Source organism: Leptosomus discolor, unplaced genomic scaffold (genome assembly GCF_034619465.1).
Source record: "Leptosomus discolor isolate bLepDis1 unplaced genomic scaffold, bLepDis1.hap2 HAP2_SCAFFOLD_35, whole genome shotgun sequence".
In the NCBI taxonomy this organism is placed as follows: Eukaryota; Metazoa; Chordata; class Aves; order Leptosomiformes; family Leptosomidae; genus Leptosomus; species Leptosomus discolor.
The window spans coordinates 2,923,836-2,943,012 of NW_028237764.1; the positions used below are offsets into that span (position 1 = coordinate 2,923,836).

Consider the following 19,177-nt stretch of genomic DNA (forward strand, 5'->3'; position numbering starts at 1 on the left):
ACACATTTTAAAGAGGCTGTTAGCTATTTCATCCCATTCCTGGGTAATCACAAATTCATTCACTCAGACCTATTGCAAACCTCTGTCACACCTATGTGCCAAACTCTCCTCTTCTATTGCACGAATACTAAAAAAGAGAAACAAATGAAATCAAACCAAATCTGTATGTTAAAAGCTGTTCCTTCTATTTTTCCATACTTGCCTTTTTGGGCTAGGAATCGCTGAGAATCTGCTGATTTTAAAATAAGTAATATCAAGTATCTCTTCTGTAATCCCCCACTTTCTTCCATGGCTTCTTTTTCTCTGTTTCTTCAGGAGAGGACAGGGGTGGGAAGGGGGAACAAGGACCAAGCCTGACTTGTCTTCCTTAGTACTCTAAACAGTGACTGAAATTTTCTGTGGTTCCACACAGTCTCATCTGACATCCGCCTGCACTCAAATGCAGTTGTTTCCAAACAGCTGCTCATTGCTGTTACCCTCAAATGTCCTGATCTAAACGCAGAGCAAGGGTGTCTGGAAGAGATTTGTAAGCTTTCTTTTACGTGCCAGTTATAGGCTGGGAGGACCCAGCCTCTAGCGTTTTCTCTTGTCTCCATTGAGTATAGAAGGAGCCTCTGGGAAACAAGTTCTCACAGGCACCTGCAGCACAGTCGGTGACACTCACTGTTCAAGTCTCAAATCTCGGATGTACCCAGTTATTATTTTTTAAACTCAAAATACGCATCTAACAGAATGAAGCACAAGAAAAGTATATACAATAACGACCAATGTTTTTCCCTTAATCTATATCGTTGTTTTTAGACATAGAAAGGAGCAGAGCAGATGAGACCAGACACAGGATGATTCACAACGCAAGGGGAGGAGAGCGAGGGGAGGAGCTGGTGGGTTTGAAGCAGTGAATCAAAAGTTCTCCACAGGCTGTGCTGTCCCCTCAGGCTCTGTCCCAGGGCAGAATGGGTAGCATTACCCAAGGAGCAAAATGGGAATTTCAGCATAGGGTGGTGCTCCACGTTGGCACGATATTCAGCTTGGGGCTCAGGCTAGTCTTACATCCCAAATGCCCGACTTGTTCTTTGCCTCTAGTCTGACACAGGGGAAGCTCTGCACTGGGTTCGCCTGGAAAAGTTTCTGAGGTTAAACCACTGGCTGCATTTGAGCAAATGCTCAAGCTCAGTCACCCCCAGCAGTTTGAGCGTGGTGAATCGGTGAATCAGAGGTGGTCATCCCAGTTTCCATTTTCTAGGTCAGTTCACACACTCAAAGGCTGGTGTCTTCTTACTCTGTTGGGTAACACCTAAATTATCTAAAAGTATTCTTCTCCTGAAGCCACCTCCTTAGGCGAACCTGCAGGTTTGCAGACAGATTCTGTTCAGGCCCAGCATCGCCAAACACGCAGCCAGCGTGAGAGACACAGAGTGAAGAAACAGAGGATGTGCAGGCGAAGGATATCCGGGTGAAGAAGGCCTTATTGTGGCTTTGCACAGAGGTTATCCTCAGGATGGTGCCTATCATGGAGGCATAAACCACAGCAGTCCCTGTGAAGGAGCTCAGCAGCACAGCGGAGGAGAGAGCAACGCTCCAGGTTCATAGTAGCTGGTGCCCGTGCGGGCTCCTCTCAGCAAAGGGATGATGCCCCAGAAGAAGCAGTCTCTGCATTGGGCACAGAGGGTCTGGTGGCACACAAGATGGTGAGGCTGAGCATGGGCAGAGGAGCCATTCCCCAGCAGGTGAACACGAGCACGGAGCACAAGCAGGAGCTGGCAAAGACAAGAGCAACGCGAGGACTTGCAAATGGCCCTGCAGCCATCGAAACACGTCACAACACCTCAGTTAAACTCAGCCATGCCCAGGGAGACAGGGAATGTCTGCGGCTCATGAACAGCCACAGAGATCTCTTAGTCTGCAACACAGGACGGACAAACATGTCAGGGGGAAGGACCAAAGTGAACCAAATCCATGGGTTGATGCTGCAGGGGATGCAAGGCCCCCTCATGACCTTCACCCCAGATGAGCCTGAGAGGGGAATGGGATGGGACCCGCTGTCTTCCCAGCTGTGTATGTGCTGCTGCTGGTGTGGTGGCTTTAAAGGAGAGAAAGGATGGAAAGAGGTAACAGGATTGAGGCAGCTCCTGCCCTGAGCCTTGAACAAGAGCAAAGGAAGAGAACAGGGAAGTAAACGGGTGCAGACCCTTAGACACGAGAAGAACACAAACCTGCAGGACAGCAGCCAACGGGGCTAGCGGTAGTGGCCTGTGGACAATGCCTGTACACCAATCACAGCTTACTTAGTGGCGTGTATACTAGTAGAGAAACGTATATAATGATGCTGTAGCAAACAATAAAGGTATTTGATTCACCCTCGATCGGAGTCCGTGCCCTCAATCTCCACAAATGGCGCCTGAACAGGGACTTGAATCGCGGCAGTGAGCGACCGGTGGAGAGCCCAGCCGAACGAATAAAGCAGCGGATTGAGAGCTGCCGTCCGGACAAGTAATCACCTAGGAAAAAAGGTGAGCGGCTGGGAATGTAACTTAAGGAGCAGCTGATCCAGTGGCAACCCCGTTGAACTCCGCAGGCTGCTGAAAGGAAGCAGGATCGCGGAGTCACATTAATCTTCTCTGCAGGACAGGGGTGAGCAACGGGGCAGAATGGGTACCTCTGTGTCTGCGGAGGAAAAGACTGTCATGAAGAGCTAAATAATCTGAAGGAGCAGCTGGATAAACAAAGCAAGAATCTCAATAGTTTAAAAAGGGAATTGGAACAAAGTGTGCAGGAGAGAGAGGCCAAAATTGAGTCCTAACTTAAGTGTATCTTGAAGTGGGTCAGGATCGCAGTCCCCGGAGTGGACTCATGTACTATCTATTCCCCCGAGATATGGGACGAATTTCGCCCCAAGGCTTGGGAAGAGGGGGACTTGGAAATGTTGCGTGCCTTGCCGCTTAAGTACAGGCGCCAGATGGGCCCCCTGGAGTACCCCCTCTCCGAGTACCCCTGGTTCCATGGGACGCTGTCACGGCTGAAGGTGGCTCAGCTGGTGCTGGTGGCGGCGCCGGCTCCCACGGTGTCTGCCTGGTGTGGCAGAGAGAGACGCGCCCAGTGAGAGCGTCCTCCTCTTCAGCTGCCAGGGCCGGCCGGCCCCAACCCCTGCGGCCCCGACACCCATGGCCTGGCTGAGCACCTCCCATTGCCCACCCCCGGCGAGGAGGAAGGAGGACAAGGACGATGCCGAAGGCTCATGGCGGGGGAAAGGGGACCCCCGGCATCACACCTGGGGTCACCCCAACCCTTCCCCCTCCCCCCAAAAATGGATCTCATCCCCCCACCCCCCAAAAAACGAGCTCCCCCCTCCCCTCCAAAAACACTGCAGTATGGACCTGCCCCTCCCACCCTGGTCAGTTTTCGGCGGGGGGGGAGGGAAGTCTGTTGCTATGAAAATTGGGAAAAAAAAAAAGAAGGAAAAAAAAAAAAGAAAAAAAGAGAGGAAAAAAAAAAGTAAAAAGAGAGAAAAAAGGGAAAAAAAAGAAAAAAAGATAAAAGAAAAGATATAAAAGCCTTTGACAGATTTCTAGAAGTGGATTCCTGCTAGCTAGGAATAGTCTGAGTTACAGGGGCTGAGCTTGTTTTCCTGTGTTTGCTTTACTTTGCCTTGGTCACGTGTGTTTCCTTTGATCTGTAACTGGTCACTCAGAGCGAGCACCAGTGCAGATGTTCTACAGAACAGGGAACTTTTGCCCCAGGGAAAGGGCAGCCTGACCCGAGCTGCCACCCACACCAAAGGGTTTCTCTTTCCATGTCCCCCCTGCACACACACACATGATGCCCTGCTCTTCTCCCGGGACATCCCATCTCCCCACAGAGACTTTTCCCTACAGAGCTCATCTCTGCTGACCTGGACGGCCATTCCTGCACCCCCTCCCCAGGCTCCCCACAGACCCTGAACTGGTGGTGCTGCTCTGCAGAGCAAGTGGGCTGTTGCGGCCATGGCCACGCTGGTGAGGCTGAGAGGCTGACCCAGCTCAGGGTGGCTACTGTCCCCTCCACCTCAGCACACAGATGCTTCCCCCGCAGCTCCAGAGAAGATCTTGCAGAAAGGAACTCAGACAAATAAGTCAGTGCAGGGTCCTTTATTTGGATTAAACACACGGAGAGCACAGCTCCTTATTTACACAAAGTCTCTGGAGCACACAAGACAGGCAGACACTGACGTAGAAATAGGACGAAGAATGATAACATTTTCTTGGGCATCAGTTTAATGAAGGATTTCATACCACCTGGAAAAGCTAAAACGCCAAGAAACCAAAGCAAACAATCCACCAAAGACAGACTGGGCCTGTAATGAGTTCCATTACTAGTGATAGGCAGAGGAAGATGGGCAGTTCATTGCTGCTTTTGCAACGAAACCAGTCATCACTTTCCTCAGGGCGTCCTTGAGCTCCTGGTTCCTCATGCTGTAGATGAGGGGGTTCACTGCTGGAGGCACCACCGAGTACAGAACTGCTGTCACCAGGTTCAGGGATGGGGAGGAGATGGAGGGGGGCTTCAGGTGGGCAAAAAAGCCAGTGCTGATAAACAGGGAGACCACAACCAGGTGAGGGAGGCAGGTGGAAAAGGCTTTGTGGCGTCCCTGCTCCGAGGGGATCCTCAGCACGGCCCTGAAGATCTGCACGTAGGACACCACAATGAACACAAAACAAACAACGTCAAAAATGACACTAGCCACAATTACCCCAGCCTCCCTGAGGTAGGTGTCTGAGCAGGAGAGCTTGAGGATCTGGGGGATTTCACAGAAGAACTGGTCCACAGCATTGCCTTGGCAGAGGGGCAGTGAAAATGTATTGGCCGTGTGCAGCACAGCATAGGGAAAAGCAGTGCCCCAGGCAGCTGCTGCCATGTGGACACAAGCTCTGCTGCCCAGGAGGGTCCCGTAGTGCAGGGGTTTGCAGATGGCCACGTAGCGGTCGTAGGCCATGACGGTGAGAAGAAAATACTCTGCTGCAATAAAAAAGAGATTGAGAAAGACCTGGGCAGCACATCCTGTATAGGAGATGGCCCTGGTGTTCCAGAGGGAATTGGTCATGGCTTTGGGGAGAGTGGTGGAGAGGCAGCCCAGGTCGATGAGGGAGAGGTTGAGGAGGAAGAAGTACATGGGGGTTTGGAGGTGGGGGTCGCAGGCTACAGTGGTGATGATGAGGCCATTGCCCAGGAGGGCAGCCAGGTAGATGCCCAGGAAGAGCCCGAAGGTCAAGAGCTGCAACTCCCGTCTGTCTGCAAATGCCACCAGGAGGAATTGGTTGATGGAGCTGGCATTGGACATTATTTAATTGCAGGAATGAGGGACTGCTGAAAGAGAAAAAGTCATTGATAAGTGAGGGCAGATTATGCTGAGCCAGTCTTATCCCTTTTCCCATAGATATCTCCCACAATGGCTTCATTTTTGAGGGAACTTCAGACAGTCCCTTTTTGTGAGGTCAGCATTGACGAGCAGGGGCTCTGCCCATGGGCTCCAGACAAGTCAGACCTGTGCTATTGCAGTGGTCTCAAACAGCCCGTGCATTCAATAGCTGTTCCTGGCAATGGGTGCTTCAACTGAGTGAGAGGTATTTGCCTCGGTGACCGTGTGACAATTGTCCCTATTTATTGCAGTGTGATGGAGTCAGCACCCAGACCTGCTGTGTCTGAGAGGGAAGAGCCCAGGGAGGGACCCAGCCCTTCCAACTCTGCTGTAATGAACAGCAAAGTCTGGGAAGGAATCACTGTAGGCTGAGAGAGAATATTTCTCACCATCATTTTCCATCTCCAGGCTCTCTCCAGACATGATAACAGCAGTGTGCCTGTGGGGGAGAATGGGCCTGTCACTGGGTTCCCATCCCCCCTACTGAAGTGCTCCCAGCAAGGGAGAAGGGCACTTCAAGCTCTTCAGCCCAGGGAGATGCTCAGGTGCCCAAAAGACAATGCCCAGCATCTCCTAAAGAGAGACTCACCTTGTTTCCGGTTACTGCACTCTACATTATCCAAAGCCCCCAAAGTTCAGTGTCTTAGAATTCATCTAAGACAATCCCCTGACGTCCAACGCCCACAACCCAGAGCTTTCAAAAGCAAGAACAGGAGCAGCAGGAATTGGAGAAAAAAACACAAAGCAATACCCTGATCCTTCTGCAAATGGGGAACAGGAGAGGAAGGCAGCTGGCACTCGGGAAAGCCTTCTCCTTACACAGCAGAGCACAGCACCTCCATGTTGGTGACATCCCAGGCATGTTGCTCTCAGTCCCTTTTATCTGCAGAAGGAAGAGGTTTATGTGTCAGGAGAGATGCAACTTTGCTGGGGATTTCTCCTTGCACCCACAGCTTCCCCCACAGATCCGTGAGGAACTCCCTGGCAGGATGAGTGCTGATGCCAGCTGGTGACAGAGTCCATGCCCCAGGTAACAGCCACCTGAGGTGAAGAGACACAGCTTGGAAGGACAGCCCTGGGCACCCCTGGCTGCACACCCACCTTCACACCCCACAGCCATCCCCACCAGAAGGCAGCCGTCATGCCCTGTCCCTCTCACACCGCAGGAGGGAAGCCCTGCTCTGCAGCCCGGCTTCCTCTTCTCCATCACAGACAGATCCCAGAGGTTGCACACATTCAGGAGATCCTGCAAGGAGCCACCGACACATCACCCTGCACCCAGAGACTTACTGTGTCAGAGGCTGGGAAGAGTTCTCCTCCAGTGAGCTCTCAGCCATCCTCCCCCTCTCCCCTGCTTTCAACCTCTCTCTGCCCTGCTCCTTTCTCCTTGGTGCCCACAGGCAGCCCCCTCAGCCCTGCTGCGCTTTGCAGAGCAGCTGCTGCTGGGCAGAGCTGTCTCCCTGCAGCTCTGCCTGCTTGCTAGGAGCTCTCTCTGTCCCAGGAGCCCAGCCCAGATCAGCAGCAGAGCAACAGCCCAACAACTTTTTAATCATCTCTCTGGTGGTTTAGTGTGAAGTTCATAAATCACAGAGACTGTGAGGAAGTTGAGGAAACGTCTTGAGGAGTCAAAGTCAGATGCAAACTCCAAAGTTTTTTGCAGTGCTAATGGTTTCCTCTGAGGGAGGTTACTGACAAAGTCTCCCTGGGGGCTGGTTAAAAAGGAAAATGTGAGGCAGTGATGACAGGTAGGCAAAGGCAACATGAAGGTGGCTCAGATGATGAGTAAACCTTGCTGTGCTTTATCAAGACAAAAGACCAGGCCCTGAGCCCCAGCCCCAGCAAGGCAGACCCTGTCCCTCAGCCATTCCTCAGGGTTCTTCCTGGGGCAGGGTGATGTGGGGATGTGCAGTGCCAAGGGCAGGGCCAAGGTCCTCTGCTTCTGGGTTTGTCCTGAGTGGGCTGAGGAGGCACTGAGGTGCTGGTGCCGTAAGGTGAATGAGTCTTCTGGTAGGCCTTGGGGATTGAGACAACAGCCATAGCCAAGGGGAGAAAGACCTCGGCTCTCTCGGGGGCTTTTCGTCTTGCCAGAGCCCTTGAGCGTCTCCACCACAGGATGTCCTACAGTGTCCCACACCTGCGCTTGCCATTGCACCGTGCAGATCAGACTGTGCCCAGGAGAGGCCTGAGCAATGCCTGAGGGACATGTGGCAAGAGGACAGTGCTGCAGAGAGCTCTGGAGTGTCACCCTGTTCCCAGAATCACAGAACCAAGGAGGCTGGATGGCAGCCAGCCACCACCTTTTCTAGGCTTCGCCTTCATGCTTGGTTTTAGCCAGCAGCTCCTTTCTCAGCCATGCCAGCCTCCTGCCACCTTTATGTGACCTCCAGCATGTCAAGGTGGACTGTTCTGGATTATTAAGAGGAGATCCTTGAGTATCAAACAGCTCTCTGGACCTGTCCTCTCTGCTTGGCTGTAGCCCATCAGTTCTTCTAAGAAGGTCCATCAGCAGGCCAAAGTCGGCCCTATAGTAGCCCTGTTCTTTCTTTTCTTCCCTTTTTCTCAGTATCCTCAACTCTACCTTCTCCCCCTGGACTTTTCCATTCCTAGCCAGCTCTTCCTTGTTTGTAAATGTTGTGTGTTAAACCCAGCAAGAATTTAGGCACAACCCTGCAGCTTGCACACCTCCCTCCTCCAACCTCTGTGGAACAGCAGAAAAGGAAAGAAGAGTAAAAGCAAGAAAACTTGTGGGTAAAGATGGTCACTTGGGGTCATTGCCCTGATTGTGTCCCCTCCAAACCTCTTGTACTCTAACCCCCCCAGTCTATTCACTGCTGGAGCACAGTCAGAAACAGAGCAGGCCTTGACGCTGTGCAAACACTCTTCAGCAACAGCCACAACATTACTGTGTTCTCAGCATAGTTTTGGTCACAAATCAAACACAAGACCATGGGAGCCTCCATGAACAAATGTATCTCCAGCCCAGCCAGACCCAGTCCAATCTCCACCCCTTCTCCATCCCCTTACTCTCATACTCAAGTCCCACACTGTGCAAAAGCACCTCACCTGCCACCACCCCTTCCCATCACGTGACTGACGGCTATTATTGCCTTATCTATGGGTCATCCCTCTCACATGTCCATGAAATGATCCATAAAGTGTCCACTGATTTAATGTTGTCCATGACTTGGGTTCCATTTGGGATGGCGGTTACTGAGGACAAGAGAGGTGTGATGTGTGGAGTTACTGGTCATGAAACCAGCTCAGGTTGGATCATTGCTTCACTTGCTCAGTTTTTTAGAATGCTCATTTAGGTGATATGTGCTGTAGAACTTTCTAAAATGTACAACTCAAATCGGGAGTTTTTTTCTACCCAGGTTAAATCTACTGCAGGTACACATCAGATTTTCCAGAAATAAACCCAGTGCACCCACATCTTTGAGAAAAGAAATCCCACAATCAGGTTGGCCTTTTCCTGAGGAAGGAGCAACCTGTGCTGTCTTTCCCGGACAGTTCCCTACGTGCACTATAGGGACATTATCTCCTTCTGCAATAGGCAGGTTTTTGTCTGGGCAGGGCCAGGTCGGTCAGTCGAGCCTCTGGTATTAACTACGCAGGTGGCTTCTGCCCAGTCTGCATCCCACCACTTGTATTTCCCAGCCCCCTTTGCTCTCACTCTTGTCCTTAACAGTCTCTTCTCTCGGTCAATCATTCCGGAGGCTGGTGTGTGACAGGGGATGTGGCACACCCAATCATTGCCACGTTCCCTGGCCCAGGGGCTTCTGAGGGTGTTTCAGAAAGGAATCCTGCTGTCTGCCTCAGGCCTTTCTGGGGTGCCACAGCACTTGCTGTTCAAGGCACAGGATGGTGTTTTGGGAGGTGGTTTGCGTCACAGGCCATGTTGCCAACCATCTGGTTGTCACTTCCACCACAGTAAGGACATGTCACTTGCCTGGGCAGGTTCGTGGCAGTGTGATATAACCCATCTGTGAGGCCTCTCTGGATTGATATCGCAGCCACCATCCTTCACACCAGAGAGGCTTTGCTCGCTTGGCTCACTTGACTATGGTGCATGTGTCACACTCCTGAATAACACCTGCAATGGCTTCAGTGGTCCAGTCCACCCCTCCATCTCAAGCCCATCTGGACATCTGTTGGGGTGTTTACTGAGTTGGGGCTTGTCTTCCTATCTCATCCCTGGTTCCCTCGGGTGTCACATGGGTTCCCATCCCAAACATGGTGTACTCCATTGTTATGTCAATGTCACAGTCATGGCATCCTCAGAGGTGGCTTGGGTCCATATCTCAACCATGCTCTTCTGACAGCACCAAACAGTGACTAAATGGGTTTCATTGGGTTAGGCAAGACACCCTTCTGTTAGGCAGTGTGCCCACGGAGAGGGATTACCTGCCTTTTCAGGCTTCAAAGCACAGGCACTGGGAGGTGATAACCACCCTAGGGACCTGCCCACACACCCTGACACCCAGAGACTGGTTGCCTCAGGGCATCTCTCAGGATCTCCTCACCGCTAACTTCTCTCCTCTGATGCCACAATTCCACACCAGATTGCACAGGCATTAGGAGACAGCAACAATGTTCCCATAAAATTGCTGCATCATTATCTGGAGACCCAAGACTTATCACCTCCCCTTTCTGAGAAGAACAAGTGGGCAACGAAGAAAAGGACACCTCTGGTCTCCCAAAAGTAACAGTTGGATCCACATTGAAGAGAAACACCAGTTACTAATGCCCAGTGACTTTGCAGAAGTCAATGATGTAAACATAGTATCATAGAATCATGTAATTGTTTGGGTTCAAAGGGACCTCAAACATCACCTAGTTCCAACCATTCTGCCATGGCAGAGACACCTCCTACTAGACTAAGTTGCTCAAGGTTCCATCCAACCTCATCTTGAAGACTTCCAGGGATGGAGCTGAGGCTGACCGGTCTGTAGTTACTTGAGTCCTCCTTCTTGCCCTTTTGAAGACTGGAGTGACATTTGCTTTCCTCCAGTCCTCAGGCACCTCATCTGTTCCCCACGACTTCCCAAAGACGAGGAGGAGTGGTCTAGCAATGACTTCCGCCAGCTCCCTCAGCACCCATGGGTGCATCCCATGAGAGCCCATGGATTTGTGTATGTCCAGCTTGCTTAACTGATCCCAAACCCAGTCCTCATCAACCAAGGCAAACTCCTCCTTTCTCCTGATTTCCTCTGGGGCCTCAGGGGTCTGGGACTCCTGAGGATTGTTCCCAGCAGTATAGACAGAGGCACAGAAGGCATTCAGTAGCTCCACCTTCTTTGTATCCTCTGTCACCAGGGCACCTTCCTCATTCAACAGCGGGCCTGCATTGCCTCTGGTATTAGTTTTGTCTGTAGTGTATTTGGAAAAGCCCTTTCTGTTGTCCTTGACCTCCCTTGCAAGGCTTAACTCCAAGGAGGCCTTAGCTTTCCTAGTTGCCTCCCTACATCCTCTGACAACACTCTTACAGTGCTCCCAATTGGCCATCCCCTCCTTCCAAGATCTATAGAATCTCGTCTTCCACTTGAGTTTGCCCATCTCGTCCTAGTTTTGACATGCAAGTCACCTGGCTCCTTTTCTTGATTTATTACCCACTGGGATGCTCTGATCTTGAGCTTAGAAGAATTGGTCCTTGAACAGAAACCAAGTATTTTGGGCCTCTTTCCCTTCTAGTACCATGTCCCATGGGATTTCCCCTGGCAATTGTTTGAAAAGGCCAAAGTTGGCCCTGCTGAAGTCCAGGGTTGTGATCTTGCTTGGTATTCTGGTCCTACCACACCAGATCCTGAACCCCACCATCTCATGGTCACTGCAGCCAAGGCTGCCCTCGACCTTTACTGCTTCAACCAGACCCTGCTTGTTAGTGAGTAAGAGATCCAGCAGTGCTCCCCTCCTTGTTGGGTCATCCACCAATTGCATCAAGAAATTATCACCGAAGCACTGGAGGAACCCCCTGGACTGTGAATGGCTGGCTGTGTAGGCCTTCCAGCAAGTATCTGGGGAGTTAAAATCCCCCATGAGAAGCAGGGCCTGTGATTGTGAGGCTGCTGTCAGCTGCCTGTACAAGGCCTCTTCAACTTCCTCATCCTGATCGGGTGGCCTGTAACAGACACCCACAACAGTATCTCCCATGCTAGCCTGCCCCTTGAGTCTCACCCAAAAACTCAGCTCGCTCCTCATCCACCCCTGGCCAGAACTCCATACATTCTAGTTGCTCTCTCACGTAAAGAGCGACTCCACCACCTCACCTTGTTGGCCTGTCTTTCCTGAAAAGGACACAGCCATCCACGACCACATTCCAGTCATGTGAGCTGTCCCACTATATCTCTGTAACTGCCACCAGATCATAACCTCTGGACTGCACAAGGGCACATGGCTGGCTCATGGTCATCCTGCTGCCCACCAGGACCCCTGCCTGTCTTTCCTAAAGAGCCTATACCCATCTGTTCCTGCATTCCAGTTACAGGAGCTATCTCACCACCTCTCACTGGTACCTGTAACATCACAGCCTTGTAGATGTGCACACATCTCTCATGCCTCTTGTTTGTTCCCCACTATCTGTGAGTTGCATAGAGGCATTTATGTGGGTCCCTCCCCCTGTTGAAGCCGACTTCCCAGCTGGAGTGCTTCCTGGCTGGAAATCATTCTCTTATACTTGATGTGCTCTCTCGCTGGCTGGGATCCATCTCCAGGGAGAGGGCATCTGTTTCTGGCACTGGCCTTGAAGTGGGATGGATTGAGGATCCCCTCCCCCAGCCAATGTAGTTTAAAGCCCTCCTTCTGAGATTGGCTAGGCTTTGTCCAAAGATGTTCTCCCCTTCTCTGAGAGAATGTCCTCCAGCAACCCCCAGGAGACCAGGCTTCTCAAAGCGAGTCCCATGGTCTAAGTAGCCAAAGCCCTGGCTGTGGCACCACTCCTTCAGCCATTCATGGATTTTCCTGAATCTAGTCTCTTCCAAGCCCCTTGCCTTTGACTGGGAGGACTGGTGAAAAGATGACCTTGGCCCCCGAGTCCTTCACTGCCTCTCCTAGGGCTCCGGAATCCCTCTCGATGCTCCTGACATTGCTTCTGGCTGTGTCACTGCTGCCTACAGGAAACAGCAGCAATGGAGAGTGCTCCATGGGAGGTACCAGGTCAGACAGACTCTCTGTGACATCCCTAATCCCAGCCCCTGGTGAGCAACAAAACTCTCTAGACAGTGGGTCAGCAAATGGGCGCCTCAGTACCCCTCAAAAGAGAGTCTCCCACTACTATTACCCATCGCTTTTTCCTGGATGCACTTATTGTAATTCGGGGAGCCGATCTAGCCGCCTTCCCCAACTCTGACGCATTGTCTATCTCATCATCCTTTTTTCCCTCCTCATTCTGCAGAGCCATGAAGTGGTTCTGCAGGAGCACCTCAGGCTTTGAGGAAGGCTTCTTCCTCCTTCTGGATCTTCCCTGCACCAGTTCCCAATCTGCACTAGGGTTGGTTTCCCCCTGTTTTGGGTGTGCCAGTGGCAGAGTTCTGGCTCTTTGGCCAGAGGGAGCGGTTTTGGGTGTGCTGGTGGAAGAACCTCAGGCTCTTTGGCCAGAGGCTGTGGTTCCGCTGCTGCGTTCCCCTGCATCCAGCTCGCTCTCTCCTTTCCTGCCTCCCTGGTGCTCCACAGCCTTGTGACCGTCCCCTGCAGCTCAGCCACCAGCCGCAGGAGGTCCTCCACCTGAGCACAGCTTTTGCAGCTGCGTTTGTTCCCCACCCCTTCCCCAGGAGGAAGGTCTAGGCACTTCCCCCAGGCTGAGGGCTGAACCGCAGCCTCTCCCTTCAGCAGCTCTGTCTGGGTGGAGGCACTGGTCCCCGCCGGGGCCGGTGGTGCAGAGTGTCCAGCCAGAGCTGCAGCCTTGGCTCTGCCACGAGTGCCCACCCTTCTGCCTCGAGGTTCAGGGAGGATGAGCGCCCTTGGCCTCTCCAACTGGCGGAGCTTCAGCGCCCTCCCCGCACAATGCCGCGGGAGCTGCTCGCTCCGCTCCTTTGCTCCCCACAGGCTCCTGTTGTGGGCAGGCAGTGACAGCCGGTGACAGCCGTTGCTCTGGCCATGCCGACGGCACCTCCGCCTCTCCCGCAAGAGCTGCCGGCTCCGGGCGGGTCTCGTCGCTCCCCTGGTGTTTCCCTAAGTGTGAGATTTTTTTGATTTTTTTGTTTTTTTTTTTTTTAAGTCTACTATAATCATTCTATCACATTGAAGTGGCTACTTGTTTACAGAATCTTCCTGTATTCTTTGGGAAGAAATGGATCTCATGAATCAGAAAACATGGAGGAAAGCTCTGCCTTGTTCAGTGTCAGCTTGCTTCTCAAATGCCAATTGCATGAAGGATTTGTCAGCTTTCTTTTGTAATGTTTTTTATAATATTGAAATTCTGTGCGTGTTCCGACTGGTAGTAGAGCGCGTTTTTAGCCTTAGTTCTTCCATCCAGAAGGTGTCAAATTGAGGAGTAATAGAGGAGGTTACAGGCAGGGCCTTAATCATTCCTCACTGTGGAATCTTTTGTCCTAGTCAGGTGTCCGCTTCTTGTGGAGTGTCTGCGTTTGTGGGGCGTGTAACAGTGGTCAGCTCGTAACCTTTGGAGTGAATCACTGACATGTGACGCACAGCAATGAAGTAAAACATCCCTTGAGCTGCCTGAAGAACTTCTCTGGGGGAAAACTCACCCCCATGACTGCTCTGAAGAAGCTGCGTTTGGCTGGGGCAGACGTGGTAACGGGCTCCGTAAGGAAGTGTCAGTGTCAAAAGTGCAAGTGGAGTATTCCCCACCTCTGGTTTTTTGAGTGAGGTGCGTGTGAGTAAACTACACTCACAGCTCAGACATGAAGGCTTTTATTGCCCAGAACAGGCTGCCGGAGGGCTAAAGTACTGCATGGGTCGCTTAGAGCCGCCAGACTCTCTGGAGTGCTCTGAGGTTCCTTTGTGGTAGGAAAATGAAGAATATTTGGGTCAGTGCTGCCCAGGCTGTTCTTGCTTCACACTAAAACAGGACACTAAGCTAAATGGGTCGTGCTGGGTGAGGTCATAGGTGGCTGCACAGGTGACAGGTGAAGAGCAGCCCCTGCCTTGTGCAGCTCCTCCTGCTGTCCCTGATGGCTCAGGAGCTGCTAGGGCAGGAGTGTGCAGCAGGCTTGTGCCGCTGCTGGGGATGTCAGTGATGGCTGAGGAGGAGACAGGACAGAAGCATGTCCTGGATCTCTTCCCGTTTCTGGCTAGCCCCTCTTGGCTGAGGAGCCAGGAGGTGCGGAGCAGGACCACGGCACGTGCAGCTGCTGGGGATGTCCCCTGTGCCTGAGCAGGAGATAGGGCAGAAGCAAGGTCCTGGCAGGTGGAGGTGCCTGTGATGTCCAGGGGGATGAGGAAAGGGGAGGCCAGGAGGCAGCCCCTGGGTTTGCAGCTGCTGCTGAGGTCCCAGGTGCCTGGGGAGTTGGGAGAGCAAGAGCTTGGAGCTGGGTTGTGCAGGGGCTTGGGATGGCCATGGTGGCTGAGGAGGTGTGAGGCCAGGGGCCAGCTGGGTCTTTGCCAAAGCCATGGTGATCTTCCTCTGTACCTGCATTACCACTACTCTGCCTGTCACACGCTGTATTTGATTTCTCTGCCTTTTCATGGATTTTCACCTGTCCTGATAAAATGATCATTTCTAAAGTCATCTTTTCAGATGCCAACTGCTCAGGCAAAGGCCTTTTTCCATCATTCTTCACTTTTCTCCTTCGTTTACTCTTTGTTCATTCAGACACCTCTCACCAACGCAGCTGCTTTGAGCTTCAGCGACTAAAAGAATTTCAGTAGTCTAGTTTTCTCTCACCAGCTCTTTCATTAGGTTTATACCTACCTTTGTGTATGTATTGATCTAACACATTTCTCATAGGATTATCCCTTGTCGAAAGGTGCCATCATTAGAGAAACCTTGTACTTAGCACACAGTTGAGGAGTGTGTTTTATTGTTGATGAGGCTTGGTCATGCTTTCCTTTTCTTTGCTTGCCCATGGGAGAAGTCCTTCTGTGCCTGTGTGCAGGCAGTTCTCTAAGGAAAGCAGGTGGGAGATGGTGCAATGGAGCTGTGACATGTGTCTGCAGACTTGAGTGGAGAAGTCTGAGGTAAGAGAGGATGTAAATCCCTGTTGGCCAAAGACAGCAATGGGGAGGTAGAGGAGGTGAGGAGCAAAGCTGTCTGTACTGTGTCAGACCTCAAGGGACTGCTGTTCCTAGCTGTCCAGAGCTCCTGAGGAGATACTGTGCATCACTATCAATTGCAGAATGCTTCTATCACCTCTTCTCTAAACTGAAAATTAAATAAAAGTACACTTTAAAATTAATTTTCATTAGGTGGACTTTTCAATTTTTGTCTGTAATTACATTCTGAAAGGATTCCAATTAGCTATAGAAATCTTGAAGACTTGAAAAAAATTAAAGACAGACAAATAGCTCCTTAGGGCTTTCTGTCTTTTAATGAGCCCCATGGGGTATTTGGCCTTAAGTAAAGGAATCTTAGCTACTGAGAGGAGACTGAGCAAACTGTCGTCAAAAAGTCGTCAAAATCACAAGCAAACCCCAAAGTCCCTTGAAGGACTGATTGGCCCCACTGAGGGCCACTGCTGACAAAGCCTCCCCAGGGACTCCTTAGAGCAGAGAACTGGAGGCTGTGTTTGCAGGTAGGCAAAGGCCCTGTGCAGGGGGCTGGAGTGCTGAGAAAACCCTGGCTTTGTTTCACCCAGCAGAACGTCCAAACCCTGACCCTCAGGCCCTGGGCAGGCAGATCCTGCCCCTCATGGGGGGCTCAGGGCTCTTCCCGGGGGCAGTGGGGTGTGAGGGGGAGCAGTGCCAAAGGCAGGGAAACTGGACAAGCCCTCCCGGCTTCCCCAAGCAACGGGGAAGGAGAAAGGGAAAGTTCTGCCTGGGAGGCCTTGGTGGCAGAGGCCACTGCCATAGCCAAGGGGCCCAAGGCCTTGCTCCTGTTGGGCCTTTGAGCCTTGCCAGAGCCCTCGGCCATCTCTGCTGCAGGCTGTCCTGCACTCTGCCACGCCTGCACCTCTTCCCTTGCAGGCTGCACACACCCATCTTGCTTTCCCACACAGCTCTGCCCTCAGCATTTCTAGACCTTTACTGATGTCTCTCCACCCTCACTGCCTGTTCCTTAAAACACAAAGCCACGGGCTGATCCAGACTCCCTCTGGGGGACCTCTTGCACCACAAGGCTGCCCTTTGAGGGAGAGTTCTTTTTCCTCACATGCAGTCTTAATCTTGCAGGCGGCACTCTGTGGAGATTTCCTTGTCTTCCCACTTCCCAGAAAAGCTCCATCATCTCTGGAACCACCCTTCAAGCAGTTATTATAGAGCCCTGGGCGTGAACTTCATCAGCCTAAAGAAGCCCAGGTCCCTCAGCCCTCCACACAGGCCCCAAACCCCATCCTGGCAGATCCCATCTGGAGCCTCTCCAGTTCCTTCCCATTCCTTCAGAACAGAGCTCCCCACATGGAGACACACTAATCCAGATGTGGCCACACCAGTGCTCAGTCAAGGGCCATCATAATTCCTGTCTGGGTGTCCACACTCCCCCGAATACAGCCCTGTGTGCAGCAGGCCTTATTCCTGGTCAGCGTGTGCCACTGGCTAATGCAGCATCCCTCATCATGCCCAGGCTCCTCTCCTCAAGGTCACAGAATCACAGAATTACAGAATGGTGGGGGCTGTAAGAGACCTCTGGAGATCATCTAGTCCAACCTCCCTGCTAAAGCAGGTTCACCTAGAGCAGGTGACACTGGAGTGTGTCCAGGTGGGTTTTGAATATCTCCAGAGAAGGAGACTCCACCACCTCCCTGGGCAGTCTGTTCCTGTGCTCTGCCATCCTCAATGTAAGCGAATTTTTCCACATGTTGAGGCGGAACTTCCTGTGCTGCAGTTCTTGCCCTTTGCCTCTTGTCCCGTCGCTCGACACCACCGAGAAGAGCCTGGCCCCATCCTCTTGAACACCTGCCCTTTAGTTATTAATAAGTGTTGATAAGGTCCCCTCTCGGTCTTCTCTTCTCCAAGCTAAATAGTTCCAGGGGTCTCAGCCTTTCCTCAAAAGAGAGATGCTCCAGTCCCCTCATCATTGGAGCCCTCCACTGGACTCTCTCCAGTAATTCCATGTCCCTCTTGAACGGGGGGGCCCAGAACTGGAAAGACCTCCAGATGTGGCCTTACCAGGGCAGAGTAGAGGAGGAGGAGAACCTCCCTCCACCTGCTGGCCACACTCTTCTTCACGCACCCCAGGACACCACTGGCCTTCTTGGCCACAAGGGCCCATGGCTGGCTCATAGTTAACTTGCTGTCCACCATAATTCCCAGGTCCTTCTCTACAAAGATTCTCTCCAAGACATCGATCTCCAGCCTGAGCTGGTGCATGGGGTTATTCCTCCCCAAGTGCAAGACCCTCCACTTGCCCTTGTTGAACCTCAGGTTCCTCTCTGCCCAGCTCTCCAGCCTGTCCAGGTCTCGCTGAATGGCAGCACAGCCTTCTGGCATGTCAGCCACTCCTCCTGGTTTAGTATCGACAGCAAGTTTTAGTTGTCTATTTTAGCAAGTACTGCAGCAGATATCACCTAAATGAGCTTTGCAAACATCTGGGCAAGTGCAACAATCATAGAATCATGGAATCATGTGGTTTTTACACCTCCAGGGATGATGAGTCCACTTCCCTGGGCAGCCTGTTCCAATGTTCGACCACTCATTCAGTGAAGAAGTGTTTCCTAATGCCCAAACTAAACTTGCCCTGGAGCAACTTGAGGCCATTTCCTCCTGTCCAATCACTTCTTACTAGAGGGAAGAGACTGACCCCCACCTCACTACAACCTCCTCTCAGGTAGTTGTAGAGAGCAATAAGGTCTCCCCTCAGCCTCCTCTTCTCCAAACTGAACAACCCCACTTCCCTCAGCTGCTCCTCACAAGACTTCTTGTCCAGACCCTTCACCACCTTCGTTGCCCTTCTCTGGACACGCTCCAGCACCTCAGAGTATTTCTTGCATGGGGGGGCCAGAACTGCACACAGCATTTGAAGTGCGGCCTCACCAGTGCAGAGCACAGGGTTACGATCACCTCCCTGCTCCTGCTGGCCAAACCATTGCTGATACAGGCCAGGATGCTGTTGGCCTTCTTGGCCACCTGGGCACACTGCTGGCTCATGTTCCACCTACAATTGAGCAGCACCCCCAGGGCCTTTTCTGCCAGGCAGCTTTCCAGCCACTCAGCCTCAAGCCTGTAGCGCTGCGTGGGGTTGTTGTGACCCAGGTGCAGGACCCAGGCACTTGGCCTTGTTGAACCTCATGGCATTTGCCTCAGCCTATGGATCCAGCCTGTCCAGGTCCCACTGCAGAGCCCCCCTACTGTCGAGCAGATCAACACTCCCACCCGATTTAGTGTCATCTGCAAACTCACTGAGGGAGCACTCAGTCCCCTCATCCAGATCATCGATAAAGATGTTAAACAAGAAAGGTTCCAACACTGAGCCCTGGGGGGTCACTGCTTGTGACAAACCACCATCTGGATTGATCTCCATTCACCACAAACCCTGTGCTCGGCCATCCAGCCAGTTACCCTGACCCAACCTGAGCCAGTTGTAATGACCAGTAACTCCACACAACACACCTTTCCTCTCCTGAGTAACCACCATACCAAACGGAACCCAAGCTATGGACGGCATGGACTCAGTGGACAATTCATTGACAATTTCTTGGACATTTGAGAGGGGTGGCCCACAGTTAAAGCAGT

The 19,177-nt window shown here is 52.1% G+C and overlaps 1 protein-coding gene across 1 annotated transcript; it reads right to left on the minus strand.

The window, feature by feature from the left end:
• Positions 1 to 4,348: 4,348 nt before the first annotated feature.
• Positions 4,349 to 5,314, minus strand: LOC147413040 (olfactory receptor 14A16-like). Its single transcript, XM_086480912.1, has one exon. The coding sequence runs from the start codon at positions 5,312 to 5,314 to the stop codon at positions 4,349 to 4,351; it is 966 nt and encodes a 321-aa protein (XP_086337038.1).
• Positions 5,315 to 19,177: the final 13,863 nt, after the last annotated feature.

Excerpts from the sequence above, each read along its gene's own strand:
- LOC147413040 (XM_086480912.1), bottom strand. The coding sequence starts at position 5,314 with ATGTCCAATGCCAGCTCCATCAACCAATTCCTCCTGGTGGCATTTGCA.